Source organism: Rissa tridactyla, chromosome 9, assembly GCF_028500815.1.
Source record: "Rissa tridactyla isolate bRisTri1 chromosome 9, bRisTri1.patW.cur.20221130, whole genome shotgun sequence".
In the NCBI taxonomy this organism is placed as follows: Eukaryota; Metazoa; Chordata; class Aves; order Charadriiformes; family Laridae; genus Rissa; species Rissa tridactyla.
Genome location: NC_071474.1, coordinates 8,470,983 through 8,486,130, shown reverse-complemented (window position 1 = coordinate 8,486,130; position 15,148 = coordinate 8,470,983). Strand labels below are relative to the sequence as shown.

Genomic DNA, 15,148 nt, shown 5'->3' with positions numbered 1-15,148 from the left:
AACCAAGTAGGACAGTGACACACTGTCATTTCCTCAGTTACCATTACATAATTCCTCTTTATTTTCTTATTACGATGGAGCGAGGGGAGTGTATTTATATTTAAGAATTATAAAACACAAAAAAATACGTCTGTCCTATTAGTCCGTAGCCAAAGATTATAACACAGCATCTTAGTAAAATGAAATAAATAGGGATCCATCTACTGACAGCATCTAGTGCATGAAGATTCTATGCATGATTTGAAACCCTCTGGACCATTACTCCTCTGGAGTAAGGGAAACTTGCACCTATCTCCACAATCTGTCAGCTGGCCTTATCTTAACAAGCTACATAAGTGCACATACAGGTCAGTAATTGCAGAAAGGAACAAAGCAAACCTACCCTGTAGCCAACATCTTCTGTGATAACTGCTGTGTCAACTATGCAGCCTGCTTGCCACAAGGTCTCCTTGACGCTGCAGCCATAAAGAAACACATTCTTTCTCTGGGAGTGTCCATGGTAGTCACAGAATACCTAGGGAGAAGGATAAAAAAAGGAAAGAAAAAAAAAAAAAAAGAAACAAAGAGGGAAAATCTTGAAGATTGAAAAAGTTTCCTAGCTATTCATAATAACCACTATAAGACTGTAATGGGGGGTTAATGTTTTTTTTTCAGGTCTCTTCAGAGGAGTTTAGACTGTGTCGCTGCTATAACCTGTGTCACACTTTGTTAGTCAGTTGTATCTTGCTTTATCTATTCAATCTGACATGATCTCAGGGATCCAGAGTCAAGACTGGTGCATTTCCATCTGCAGCAGAAATAAACATGACACCTGTGCAAGAATCCATGGCAACTCGGGAACCGAAGAGTTCATGGTCACTTATGATACAACAACAGAGCAATTTGTCAAGCTTTTTCTACTTCTAAACTCCTAAAGTCCAGTATTATCCTCATGAGATTTGAAATCCGTGCTTTCCCAAGCAATTAAACACCACTTAGGTTTTGAATTTAAAGAAGCCAATGCTACATAATTTTTAGGAAAATATAATTGCGCAATTGTATCGCACAATGCTGTCAGATCTTTGCCTGAATTCCTGGAAGCCAAGCACAGAACACGACCTATCTTCACAGCAAATAATCTCATTACACACGGTCTCATCTAGCTGTCCATTGAATCTCTTATGTCAGCTGTCATATAAACTAGGCACAAGGCATATTCCCAGCTTTAGCGGAAGTTTTGATTGCCTTTATAGGCAGATATCGACTCCCATTGAAATGAAAATCACGATTTAATGACCCAAGAGGTAAATATTGACCCAAGTCTTAAAGAGTAATCAATCTCAGTGCCCTCTGAGATATGAAGTCGATATACACACTGCTGTTACATATATTCTCCATGTCTTTATCAGGAATATTCAGAAATCTGTCAATGAAAAGACAAGAATTTCTAAAGAGAAGGAATTAGTTCATTTTAAACCAATATTCACCACTGAGTAGAACTGAGCTTCAACATTTCATTGAAACAGTTTTTTAGGGCTTATGGGTGTAGGAAGGTAGGAAAGAATTACGTATCAATATAAAGAGAGATGGGGAGAAATATGGGGTAAAAATTATACATATTCTTACATAAATACGTATACAAGAGGGAAGAAACAGATGGAGTAGATTAACTTCTTCCACCAACTGTTAGGGCAAAATTTACCCTAGTATGTTTATTTACCAGCTATACAGTAACTAAGTTTAGCTGCAGCAAGTCAGGGAGTTTAATTATCTAGGAATTTAGCGTATACGGTCTTTCAGCTCCTCTGACAAACAGTAGGCTGACATACTGGAAAGGCTAAGGCACGCATGCATAACGAACCATCTCACTGCTCCTAATTAGCTGGACAATTATAACTATCACATAGATTATACCCTGTTCTTTCTTTTGGTTCCTGACCTGCCAGTTCCCTTCCTACATCACCGCTCACCTCCAGTTCTCTTTGCAGGGCTCTGGGTCCACACTTCCCCTCCCGGCAGCACACACTTTCCACACCTGAAGTACGTGAACAAGGACCTACCCAGCGACAACTGCTTTACTTACATCCTTGCTAACTGGCAAAGGCAGAAAGGGGAGGACAAACAGGGCAGTTTCAGAGCTGCTCACTGGTGCAAACCTACAACCAGCATCATTCCCAAAGGAAAGAAAAGCCAATATTGCACAGAGCCCAGAGACTCAGCCCCCTCAGGCTGTGCGCGTATTTTGCAGGCCTTGTGCAACCCCTGCACTTGAAGTAGCTCCCTTTGAACCACATGTAATTATCCTGTAATGTCTCCTTCCAAAGAGCTGCTTTTATTGGTTCTCGTAATGACAGACATTTTTCCAGCTAGTATTTCATCAAAGCTATCAGCAATACACAGTCATAGTTTAGGTTAACCACAGGTACCACCTAGAATTTATTCCTATGAATATCAAAGAGGATTTTATAGCTTTCGTCTTATTTCAAGGCAGACAGCCCAGCTCAATTGGGTATCAATTACCTGCCAATTTACAGAATTACCAACACACAAAAGACACAATATATTAGGTACCTAAAATATTACTTTACATATCAAAAACCACACAGGGATGATCAGATAGCTGGGCTGCCTGATCAGTAGCAGGTCTATAATTCTGCACCTCAAGAAACGTGCAGGTGAGTCTTTAGTGACAGGTCTGGCATGAGGCTATTGGTAAAGGATTATCAAAGCCAGTTTCTGTAATACTGCTGCTGTTTCAGGCCACAGGATCTTTCACTGATTGTCACCAGCTTCCACAGCAGAGTCAGTGCTACTGAAAATAATTTCTTTCTGCTTGCAGGTTTCATAGAGCTACATTTTAATTAAGTTTTCTGGATAATGCAGTCACTCCCAATGTCTATAATCTATTGCTCTTTATAATACATTCTTCTGTTTCATTTTCACTCTACAGGGTAGGTTATGCCTCACCATTCAGCCAAGGCTAAGCTATATTTTGTAGTTTGAGCACCCATTACGTAATTCTTCCTGCCATATGTCTGGGCAAACACTAATCAAACTTGGGACCTGCCAGTCCTTTTCCTCCAGCCTGTCCTTCCATACGGCTGGGACACCAATACACACAAACCAGTCAAACCCCCGAGGCTCGCGCTCACTGGGATATGACTCAAGACGCACACGCAAATTTTTATCTATTTAAAGTTATTTGCCAAGCACTGATCATCCTAAAGGTAAGAACTGCTTTCTAACTCAAAAACAACCCTTCTCATGAGTCACAGAACCAGGCACCTTTTAAAAAGAAGGAAAAGCAAAATAGAAACTGGAAAGCAAGAAAGTTCTGTTGGAAAACAGACCATTTTGAAATTTATTTTTTATTGTTGTGTAAAGTCTCATTTTTTCCCGTAATAGCATTGTGACAGGACTTTGAATCTCAGAGTTCTGCAGCAGACATACCTAGGGTTTGGGTTTTTTTTTCCCCTCACAATGACCTACACCCTTGCAGGCAGAGGCACGTTTCCAAGCTCAATATAATGCCTTTGAACGGCAGCAGACTCTGCTCAGTGTCTCCTGGTCCCAAGTTCTTTCTGCCCTCTCCATCCTGCTCTTCACTGCAGCTCAGACTCTGTACAAGCTGCAAGTTCCCTGTTGTGTGCTGCATTGTCACCTATAACTTCTAAACCATAGCAAGTTTCTTGCCACAAATGCTCAAGGAGTGAGCAACTTCTCTCTCCTCATCAGACCCGGCTGCTTCCAGACAAAAGGTCTCCAACACTCCCACTTTTCCTGCTCTCAGTCAAAAGGAGATCCCGTGTTGCAGAGAGCAGCAATGCCACAGTACATCCACAGTCCTTGTCCTACTAGGGTTCCCAGAGCCAACAAGTAAAAAAAAAAAAAAAAAAAAAAACAAAACAAAAAAACCACAAAACCAAAACCAAACAAAAAACCAAAAACGCACTTATCAGGCTGTTGTCTATAGAAGTTACCAATTAAAATGGCTTTGGTTTGAAAGGCTGTTAACTTTAAAGTTCTTTCCTTTTCTCCTTCAAGCAGCTTTTCTTTGCTTTGAAGAAACTGCTTGCGCATCCCCAGGATAAATGAAACTAAATCACTTCACAGAAATTATTTGGCTATCAGTGAACTTGGCTCCATGGGATCTTGGAGGGAAAAAAATTAAAAAAGAAAAAAAAGAAGAAACCCAGCTTTCTTCTGGAGGAGGGAAAAGACATTTTTGAGCATGTATAAGCTAAAATCAATGTACTCTTCAAAGGCAAAGAAAAATCAGTTTACTGAGTCTGACATGCAGCCTGTGAGTGAGGGAGATGATAGGATCAATAGTCTCCCTTCACTCAGCAATGATGAAAACTTGCACTGAGTGCATGTTCAACTTTACGCACTGGGATACGACGAGGAGGTTGTATATTAAAAAAGGCCAGAGAGCAAATAGAAGGGTAAAAAGAGACTGATCCTACACTGCTCTGAACCAAAGGAAAAGGTTGGTGAGTAGATTCACAACTGTGAGTTGAGTTTCCATAATATTCATCAGACTGCAGAGTTGAACTTCAGGGCTGTTGCCTTAGCTAAAAACCACATTCTCATAAGAATTCACTTAAAGAAGCTCACAGAGATTTTCACCTTGTCTGGAGCTTTTCTCATCAAACCCAGAGAGAATCTGGTGTCTTTGGATGTTTCCTGCCTGACTGTAGCTATCAGCAGGCAACCTGCCAGTCTCTGCATCCACATTTATTCATTAACATTTGAACCTGCCTGTGGTTTTTCTCCTCAGGTCTCAGAACTATCTTTTCATTCTGCTGGGCAGAGCAGATGGGATGGATCCCAGCCCTATCCCAGTTGCAGCTTTGAGATGAGACCCATCTCATGAATTTCTGGTACCTCTCAAAACCAGCCGTTTTCTTCCCATCACCAAAGCAGCATGGAAGTTCAGACGTTTTGAGGGCTGCTTCCTGTGTTTTTGTGATTGCAAGGCTTGTTCCAACCAGGCATCCAGCTTTTGTATAGTCCGTTCAGACTAAATCTTTGTGGAATTTCTCCAATCATTGCCATGAAGATAGCAATAATGTACTCATAATATTTATCTTAGTTGGAGTACTTCAAGGCTATTAAAGAGCTTTAAGGAATTCATTTTCTCATTTATATTCCAGGTGCGCAGAGATTCTGAAATTTGGAGTTGTTGGTTATAAGTTTCAGTAAATAACAAATATCCAAGACTTTCAAAACACTTCTGCAAGATGAAAGTGTAACAGCACATGATGCTTTTCACATCTCTTTAGCTCCAAAAAAAGACTGTTCACACAACTACGATAAGCAATCCATATAGAGTAACTCACAAAAGATCCTGGAAAAGACTCACCAGAGGAGCCCGGCCAATGCTGCGCAGGTAATAGAGAAGACCTTTGGTGTGGTAAATAGTTGGATGGAGCTGGGAACTGGGTGTCAACCACTGTCTGTTCAGATCATCCCCACTCAGTGAACAACGGTGGCTGAAATCAGAAAGCAACACATGACAAACTAGCAAAACAACAGCCCATTCAAAAAATTATCCAGTTCTGGCAAGCTCTGGCAAAAGGACAGGGAATGTCAATTAGAACACAGGTATAAAGGTTTTGAACGTTGGGCTGGAATGAACCAATGGTCCGTATTATATTTCAAAAGTGTTTATAGTATATGAATTTTACCATTTCCTTTCCTTCCAAGGTTCACATAATTCCAGTCCTGAAAATAAGTGCTTTTCCTTTACCTAAGTATGTACAAATGAAAAGACTACTTACAAACAAAAAGTCTTCTGAAATGTTCTAAATTCTGTGCTACCTATGAAATCCAACCAGCTTACACAGAGCACAGGCTTCTCAAAACCTCCACAGCAAAGAAGTACATCCAGCTCCTACTCGTTCTAATTGAAGACAGGCACTTGAATCTCTTCGACCAGTCTGAAATATGAATGCACTTAAATGAGATGAGCTGGATATCTCATTTAAGCTTCTCCACTCACAAGAAATGCCGCTATCTAAAGTGCATCAAGAAGATCTTGATGCATGCTACATCATTATGTAGAACAATTACCTAGCTTCACTGCAAAGGCTGAATAAAAAGCTAAATAAGGATCCCAGATTTGCACTGCAAAGATGTTTCTCTTAGTTGGCTTTAACATATTCTGTTACCAACTCGGTGATCGGTGGAAGATTGTGCAGGATACTTGGCCGTATGGAGCAGTACATCACTGTACAATTTTGCAAAATGCAACTAATCTCCCTTGTTAATGACTGTGTGTAGATCAGAGCCTCTGCACACTCCCCTCAAAGGATTTTCTGTAATTTGATTCAGAATTTTCAAATCACGGTGTGCCGATAAGATTCAGGAATCAACCCTCCAGTATATGTGACATTATGGTAGGTCCTCATCATCTCCATACTATCCAGTTGAGCATTAGAATGCTTCTAGTCTCATTGTAACCTTGGGCTGGCTTGTACTTCAAAAAAACCCCCAAAAAACCCTAATTGTTGGGTGAATTTCTGACTACGGAGGTGCATCCAGCTTTGCTGTTCCAGCCTCCTAGAACAAAACAAAGTACAAATGTATTTGTGAGGACGTGGTCTGTTGTTGTACTGGCAGAGCCTTGTACTGCAGCTAGGGTGTGTTGCACATAGCATCTTTGGCATTATCAATGCTTTGCAAACGATGCTTGAAGAAAAACGGTCGTAAAGCAGGAATGCTTAAAAAAAAAGCAGCATAAACAACAGAGAACCAGTTAAGAACAGAAGACAAAGAAATAATAACAGTCACTAAGAATATATCATACATTTTTAATGTAGAAAAACAAGGTCTCTGATGCCATCTTGGGGTTTCTGGCAACATCACAAGATCCATTCTATGTTTACTCCAGTTTCACTGTTAGCTGAATTCCCTTCTTTCCTCATAATCCATAGTTCCCATGTTACTCGTTCGGCAAATCGGAAACATTAGCAATAGCTAACACATGGGAAGTTGGCAAATGCTGCTGGGATGCTTCTGCCAAAAATTCTACATGAAACACGACAGCTTCTGTTATGTTTCTTAAAGGCTCTTCAGATAAAGTTACCTTTAGGCTCACCTCTCCTGATCTTCAGGACAACAGCTGCTCAACTGAGATTAGCAGCTGTATTTCTGCCAAGAACTTGTGTTTCCCTTCAATAGGTACAACTCCACATGAAGAGTCATTGGGTTGCTTTCAGAAACTCAACTTTCCCCAATGTGACTGGTAAAAAAATAAGACCCAAAACACTTCTTTGACGTAAGCGTGTGATGCCTTCCTGCACTACAGTTGTATTGAAAATAACAACAGAATTTCCATTCTGAGGGTAAGAATGACAGCTGGATTTTTATTATCATACTTGAATTTAACATCAAGGAAAAAAAAAAGTCTTGTTATTTCAGACCTACAGAAATACTTTTTCAAAGCAGCAAACAATGCTTTCCCCCCTTTTCTGTTGGTATCGGCACTAGTTTATGTCTATTCAAACCATCCACATGTGTCCCTCTGCTAAAATGCCTTGGTATACACTGGAAAAGTCCAAGATACAGAGCCAAACATGCAGAAAAACAGAAACATGACAACTGAAAACTACTCCTAAAAGGATTCAGTGAATACAGAGATTAACGTCAAGCCAACCCCAAGCTCAATTTTTATTTCACTATTTCTTAGACTGAACTAAAAGCTTCTGTAAAAAATTTCCTTATTCCCATGGAACGTATAAAGAAATCCCATTATCTGTTAGAAAAGCTTGTAAGAAACACTCCTAATCAAGTCTACTAACACACATTAAAGCCAAGTAGACGCTGTGACAAGGCACCGGCGCTTCCTACTACAGAATCCGGTTCCACTGTGGCCCATGCACTGCAATGCATTACACGAGCACAGGTTCCACGCAGCATGCCAACTTCTCTGTGGTTCACAGCACCCTCACTCTTCGGACAGGTTTCACTCCCTCCATAATACAATTTACCAACCCTGTTGCTCTTTTGCAAATCGGGACTTTTCTTAGAGGTGACCCTATGACAAGCCGATTCCTCCCCTGCAGTTCACAGATGCTGCTGGCTGCTCAGTATTAGTTTAATAAGTGTAATCCAACTCTAAAACAATCATTTGAAAGCTCTTATTTACTGCAGGGAAGGAAGGTAACACCTCGGCATGTAGGCAAGAGCTAGGAGACAAAGTTCAGCTTTGTCCCTTCAACGATTAACATCTCTGCTCATTTAAATGACCTTTAAATATTAAGCCCTCAGCCTGGCAGCTTGTATCCACAGCTCTTAAGGAGATGCAGAAATTTAATTAAATTATGAGAGGCTGATTTTTCGCATCCTGCTCACTCCTCTCATCATACTGTTAAAGTCTGTTTACTTTTGTAGACACCAGCTCCTTGCCAGCCCTGTTCCCCCTTGTTCCTTCCTTTCTTCTCTTCCCTAATAGCGATGACATTCGCAGATAATGGTTTTGTCCGTTATGGTCTGCAACCAAGGGTGAAGGTAAAATATTAAGCTGATCCCAAGTACTGATAGCAAATAAAGGGACTGAGAAGCTGAGACTGGCTTTGAATGTTTGGCAGGATTTAATGAAATTCACTCCTCAAATCAAAGGCATTTCTTACAACACAGTTCCAAGCTATTGTATTTGCTTTAAACATTTTATGTGGCTTTTCTCCTTTGCAGCATTAGCAAGGCTACCTGCCACCTTGGATGGGACTAGTAGCAGCTCAAAGGAAATTATGAAAACATTTGCCAAAAGTAATTCCAGTAAGTAAATAAAACCCCACCTCTGTGCCTCTGTACAGACTACCCATAATTCTATTTGTTATATATCTTCAACCCAGATATATTCAAAACAAACTGCATTTCTCTTGTTCACACAAGCCTGAAGCCTTTGTTATCGCCCTGCCTCCTCTTCTACCTTTAAAGAGCCAGGACATTCTTTGACGTGTATCAGCCTATGTGATAGCTAGTAGTGGTCTCTGGGGCAGTGCACGGCTACCAGGTGGAGCACAGCAACAGGAGATCAGACCAACCCATCTGACCTTCTCCAAGCAGACCCTAGAAGTATTTCTGTAGGTATCTGCAGAATGGCTCAAGAGAAGATATGCAGCTGGTGGAAGGAGAGATTCTCTCATCCTTACTAACTAAACTTTTGCAAATGGACGTGGTCAGAAAAATACCGACTGTCACAATGATACAGGGCAAGGTGTTCAGCAATGAAAACTGGAACCCTGGCATATGAAGTTGATACACCACGGACAGAAAGATCATGTCAGGATTCTCCTTCTGAACCTGTAGGAGGTAACTGCACTTGGAAGCGAAGCATTAGACTCTTGCTCTGAAGGCAGGGACACCTCACAGGGAGTTAATGAGAAAGAGGTTAAGCAGCTAGAGAACAGACTTGTTCGGTTTAAGATAGAATTGTATTTTAAATCTATTTGCACTTGTAAGACCTTGCTTTTAATCTTGTACCTCAAAGCCTGACATTAAGTTTTACTAAAGATGTGGGGTTTTTGTTGTCTTACTCTTAAGCCTACTTGGCTTTGAGGGCAAAACCGCGCTAAACTACACTGAATCCTGCATGAGAGACATGTATATGCTACCTGGTCCTAACCTAAGGCTTGATAAGGTCAATGGAACCTTTTATTTCAGTACAATAAGCCTGGATCAGTGCCCTACACAGGTAGCAAAATTGGAGGGGTGGGGGAAGAGAGAGAGAAAGAGGTAGAAACACAGGAAGAACAAAACAAAAGGGAACAAGAGATGCAGAGTAAAGAGATTGAGGGATAAATATAACGCACGAGATATTAGACACGGAAGAAAACAAGAAATGCAGAGAAAAGCCACTTTTTAAAGAAAAGATGTTGCTGCGCTTGGAAGATAAAACGATTCGAAGTCTCCTGTCCATTACAGATAAATAGAAAGACAGAGCCCATCATATCGAATAAATGATGTCAGGACTGATGATAACAGCACCTGGGGCACAGGGAACTATAAAAATCTAAAGGGATGCATTGTGTTTGATATGTAGAGAGCAGCATCACCATCCACTGCGCGTCTTAAAAGCAGACAGCAGTACTAGCATGGGATAAGAATATCTACATAAAAGGAAGCAGGCGCAAGTAAACATCAGGATGCCATTGAGCAGCGTGGGGCAGACTCAACCAGACACAGCATGCTGGACTTCAAAAATAGTATAAATAGCTGCTGCCTAGGATGGAAGCAGGAATGTTTGCATTGATGTGTTTTGGTCTTGCCATTCAGAAAACTCAGAGCAACCTGGGGAAAAAAGGGGGCGGGGGGGAGGAGAATCCTTCATTTCTCTTGATTTTAAATCTTTTCAGAGAGCAAGACTCAGTGATGTGAGGAAGGAACAGCACTAGCAAAGCCCTCTCATAATTTAAAGGAAGGTGTCAGAAATATAAACATTATTTTATGGCTTTGACGCTGGCTTTGTTCAAGCCTACGCGCCGAAACCATAATGACTATATTCATCATGTGTCCATTCCACAGAGATGCTCATCCAGTGCCATCCAGGCGTTGCATCATGGTATTGCCCTGTGATGCCAATAATCATTCTGGAAACAGAATATCACCAGAACAATGCAAATATTGGAGGCTTTACACTGGGAGCAATCCAATGAAACAGTATGCCTATGTGATATAAAACAGTCTGGATTTTAAATGTTTGGATATTTTTCAGAAGCTTCAGAATGACAGCTAACTAGTCTTCCATCCTCTGAAATTTCTGTGTCTTAACAGTAATAAGAGAAAACGCGAAGTGCTGAGGACTTCTTTGTAGAGCTCTTCATTTAATCTATTTCATTTTATAGCAGACACATATACAGCCTTGCACTACAGTAGTCCACAGCTGGAATCAAAGATGGGGGATTAGAGGGCAGGGTAATTTTCCTACTGTGCTCTAGACCGCACCATGAATTTCATGGTGGAATATCTTTCCCACCATGAAAGTGGGCCACTTAATGGGGACATCTCACTTATGCACCTTGTCAATCCCCAGGGTTTCCTTGCAGTGAGGGATCCCCTCACCTGGTTACTCCAAGGAACGAAGAAGGTAATGCTCTTCCTTTGTTCATGGTGTGAAGTTATTAGATTTCCCTTGTTTACAGTGAAGTACAGGTGAATAGCTGCAAGGCATATACACAGACACTGATAAATTAAACAGTTCCCATCAGCATTACTACAGCTAACAATTCACTACCGATCATTCACTCTTTCATTCTGACTGCAAGCAGCACAAATGCTAAAATGCCTATATAGAACCAGGCTCAAGAGCAGTCTGCTTCTCCAACATAACCAAAGCAGCTGGGAGTTCAGGAGCCACAATCCCTATTCCGTATCTCTTTCTTCAAGTGTGCATCTACATTCCTAAATTATATTTACACTCCCCTCCCCCACTTACTTATGACCCTGCAATGCTAATTGCCCTCTAGCCCCATTTGCACCACACCTTACTGTCACACCGGCTTTCATCAGGAATAAAAGCCACAGTTAGTATTAGAGCGCCAAGGCAGGCGTGAACTATTTAACCAGATGATGAAAACCAAGGCCAGAAAGTCAACTTTTCTCCTAAGAGATCCCCATAAAGTACCAAGCAATGGTGATTTTTCAATTGCACTGTGAACTCTTCCTGCCTGGTTTATTTTCTCTCTAGGCCTTTAAGAGGAATTTTTTTTTTTACTACTTTCTTATCTTTTTTTATTGCACCTTACATGCACAGTCAATGCCAAATTTATCTCCTGAATTACATGTGCTGTTTGGATGCCAACCAACTTTAAGGATGCCATTGAGAGGATCCGTCTCATTTCGGACTGTGGCTGCCATACAATTCTTCCCTCCCAGCACTAACGAATTCATAATGCATAATGCTTCCTCTCGGGCAAAAGCTATCCTAAAGTATCACTCTGCCAGCTTCTTCTTGCTTCCCTACAGCTGAGCACTGATACTAATTAGCGTAATGAGCCTTCAGTGTTTCACTTGCTACATCTGACTGATTTTGTCACAATGGACAATCCTTGCTTCCCAAGATAAACGACGCAGTCTGTGCTCTTCCTGTTCAGTGCATGTAACTGGGTCTCTATCCTTGCTCAGCTCCCTCTGTCATAAGGGTTCCTTTTCTCTCTGTGGATACATTTCATTAAGTCACATTTGGTCACAAACCAGTTAAAGACATAAAATGAGATCTGCATCACCCCAGCTAATGCTGTCAATGTCATAATCAAGTAAGACAAGAAGTTCACTCGATCTACTGAAAAGGTGAGTTAACAGCGTTGTCACAGATGAGCTGACCTCCCTCCCAGTTCCACATCAAAAGGTGGCCATCAGATTTCTATTTCTTCTAGTTTTAACAACAGTAACTATTAACTACCAGATAATTAATTCACTTGCAACTGCCCACACTTTGCACTATCATTTATGAGAAAACTGCAAGCAATAATGCTTTGTACTATTTTATGAAGGAGCAATTAAGGATTTAGGGAGCAAATAAAAACTGAGTTCTCAGTTTCTTGACACTGTCCATGAGATGGGGCCATCTCAAGATTGTCTTCTCAGAATCTTCAAATACTTTATATGTCATTGATAAGAATGCCTTAAAACAGCATTTTTAGTTACTGGTTTTAGATGGAATTGTCAATTTTCAGCTCAAGAAGTTTCTTATAACAAGTATCTACTTTTTGCAGGAAGTGTTGACTTTTCCTCACCGATCAAACACCCTATTTTCCCCTCAAAACTTTGACTTTTCAGCCAAAACTCCAAATTGCACCATCCGAAACATCAGAACTGCTCGAGAGAGATGTCTCAGCATGCGTTAGAAAACATGCATTCGAGGTTTCTTAGGCACCCATCCCTCTCTGGCAGAGGGTCTCTTTGGATGGGCCACGTGACCCCTAAATGCAACGTCAAGACTCTGTGACAGCAATTCAGTAAAATACAGGATTATGATGCAACATGGGAGCTGTAGTTTGGCTGAGGGAGCCGGGACAACAGGGCAGCCAAACAGCTCCCAAATGGCACCATAATGACACTTCCAAATGGAAATACTGTTTTTAAATGGGAAGATTTGGCTCCAGTTCTGACTATCCATTATTCATAGAAAAGCTTAAGCTTTCCATAGGGGTGAAAAAACACATTTTCCCAAACAGCCCCACTTGCATCCTCCTACGAGCAATGTCAGCAAATCCTAATTTTGCAGGCAGGGATATTGAGAAGTGAAGCCACTCATGCAACAAAGCAGTAAATCAGTGAAAAACTAGGAATATAACCTAAGACCTGATGAAAGCAGTTTAAATTAACTGAAACTTTACTTATAAATTAACGTCCTTTAGCCTGTTTCTAATTCCTGTATTCTGAGTTTCTTATTTTAAATGTAGCATACATCCATATAGCTGAAGAGGATTCTTAACTGACTTAAGCTAATTGCTCACATATGGGTTGCACTGAATTAACTGAGTTGATTTAAAAATCTGTTAGTTAAATCAGTGCAATCTCTGCATATAAATGAGTACTAAGAATTGCAATTTGCAGATGATTGTTCTAAAACTTAAACCAAAATAAATAATGCAGAAGGGCAAAGCGTGGCATCATAGATTAACAGAGTGAATCACAAGCAGAGGGGTGTGTAGAAACCTAGGGGGAAAAAAAAAAAAAAAAGAATGTGCAGCGATGACTTCAGATCTCCGTTAGCTTTTCCTAGAAACCTTACTTAGCCGAGTAGTCCAGGAGGTAGGACTCCTTCTTGCTGTCCTCTATTCCTGTGGAACTGAGGACGTAACTAGAATGAAAGGAAAAAACTCTCAAAGCAGTTGCTGTGAATCAGAAAGTTCAGATTCCTCCAAATATTTTGCTAATAGATTACAGAATAATTGGACTAATACGTTACTGCCAGTAAAGAACCCTTGTACTTGTTTTTAACAATGAGACAAGACCTGCACAAGGAACACTCTGCCTTCCTGGACCATCACTGGGATCATCCTGGCCTAACCCTGTCCAACATCATCTATAAGGTTTTGTCCTGTTTCTGATGTCCAGGATTCATAGACTAGGCACTGATTAGGGCATCATCCCCCTGTCCCAGAGGACAACTCTGCTTGGAAACTTGGAGTCCTTTTCCAGTCTGGAGCCTGCAAAGTTTTGTATAGGAATCAGACTTGTTTCAGCAAGCTACAACTCACAGCAAAGCAGGACAGTGACCTGCCAGCTGGCAATGAAGACAGAAAAAAAAACAAGAAAAGAGAGAAAGAGGCCAAGAAGTAGAAAGAGACGGAGGTGAGGAAGACTGAAGTCACCAAGCTGGGGTGCATTATGTCCCCATTCTCCATCACCTCACCCATCTTCCTCAACAAAAACAAGCAGCAAGGTTAAGTCTCTGCGAGTCACACCTGCCTGATGATGAGGTGGTAGTATTTCAAAACAAGATGCTTTTGAGCACATATATTTTCAGCCCTGTAGGAGGCTGTTCTGCCAAACTTGCTCTGTTGCTTTCTGAAGAGAAGTTAATAATAAACTCTAAAAAAAAAAATAAAATAAAATAAAAATGGCTGCTCTAGATTAGGCAGAGTTGGTTTTCCCCCTGTAATGCTGAGTACGCTCACACAGTCATCCTTCAGTATTAATTCCCATTGCTCAAAAAAGATGCTGTTTTTCTTCTCTAAAAAAGAACTGGCACAGGGCAGGTTTATTTTGTCATCAAGTTGCTCAGCTCAGCGTAGAAGCACAAAAAGGGGCCTCAGTGTACATGAGGCTGTGGTGTGATTTACAGTGCAACTGGCCATGAGCTGACATAGACGAAGACACACTATACTATACTTCCTCCATTAGTAAATTATAGCTCTGACAAAGCAGCATTAACTGAAATATGCTGAGTGGTAGCTTACAAAATAACACACAACCAAGTACGTAGTTTGCCAACTCTTTTCCTTCGCAAGGCGGGGAGGGGGGGCTGAGGAAAGCAACACTAGATTGTGATAGTTACTCACGCTAAAAAGGTTTCCGCTTTTTATCCCCCCATCTCCACCCCGCCCTTTTTTATCAAGCCATATTGTAAACCAAATATGATTATGAAGATATTACTGCTAATATCTACATCACTGGAAATTCCCACTGTAGTGGGCTATAGTGTTATGGGACTTGA

General features: G+C 40.9%; 1 protein-coding gene across 1 annotated transcript in view; it reads right to left on the bottom strand.

Moving 5' to 3' along the window:
• AGBL1 (AGBL carboxypeptidase 1) overlaps positions 1 to 15,148 on the bottom strand; it is a 301,822-nt gene that overhangs the window by 141,114 nt on the left and 145,560 nt on the right. The window contains exons 19-20 of the mRNA XM_054215255.1: positions 5,345 to 5,474; positions 383 to 514 (exon numbers count right to left, since the gene is read on the bottom strand). Coding sequence (XP_054071230.1) covers positions 383 to 514; positions 5,345 to 5,474 — 262 coding nt within the window. The remainder of the gene's footprint in view (positions 1 to 382; positions 515 to 5,344; positions 5,475 to 15,148) is intronic.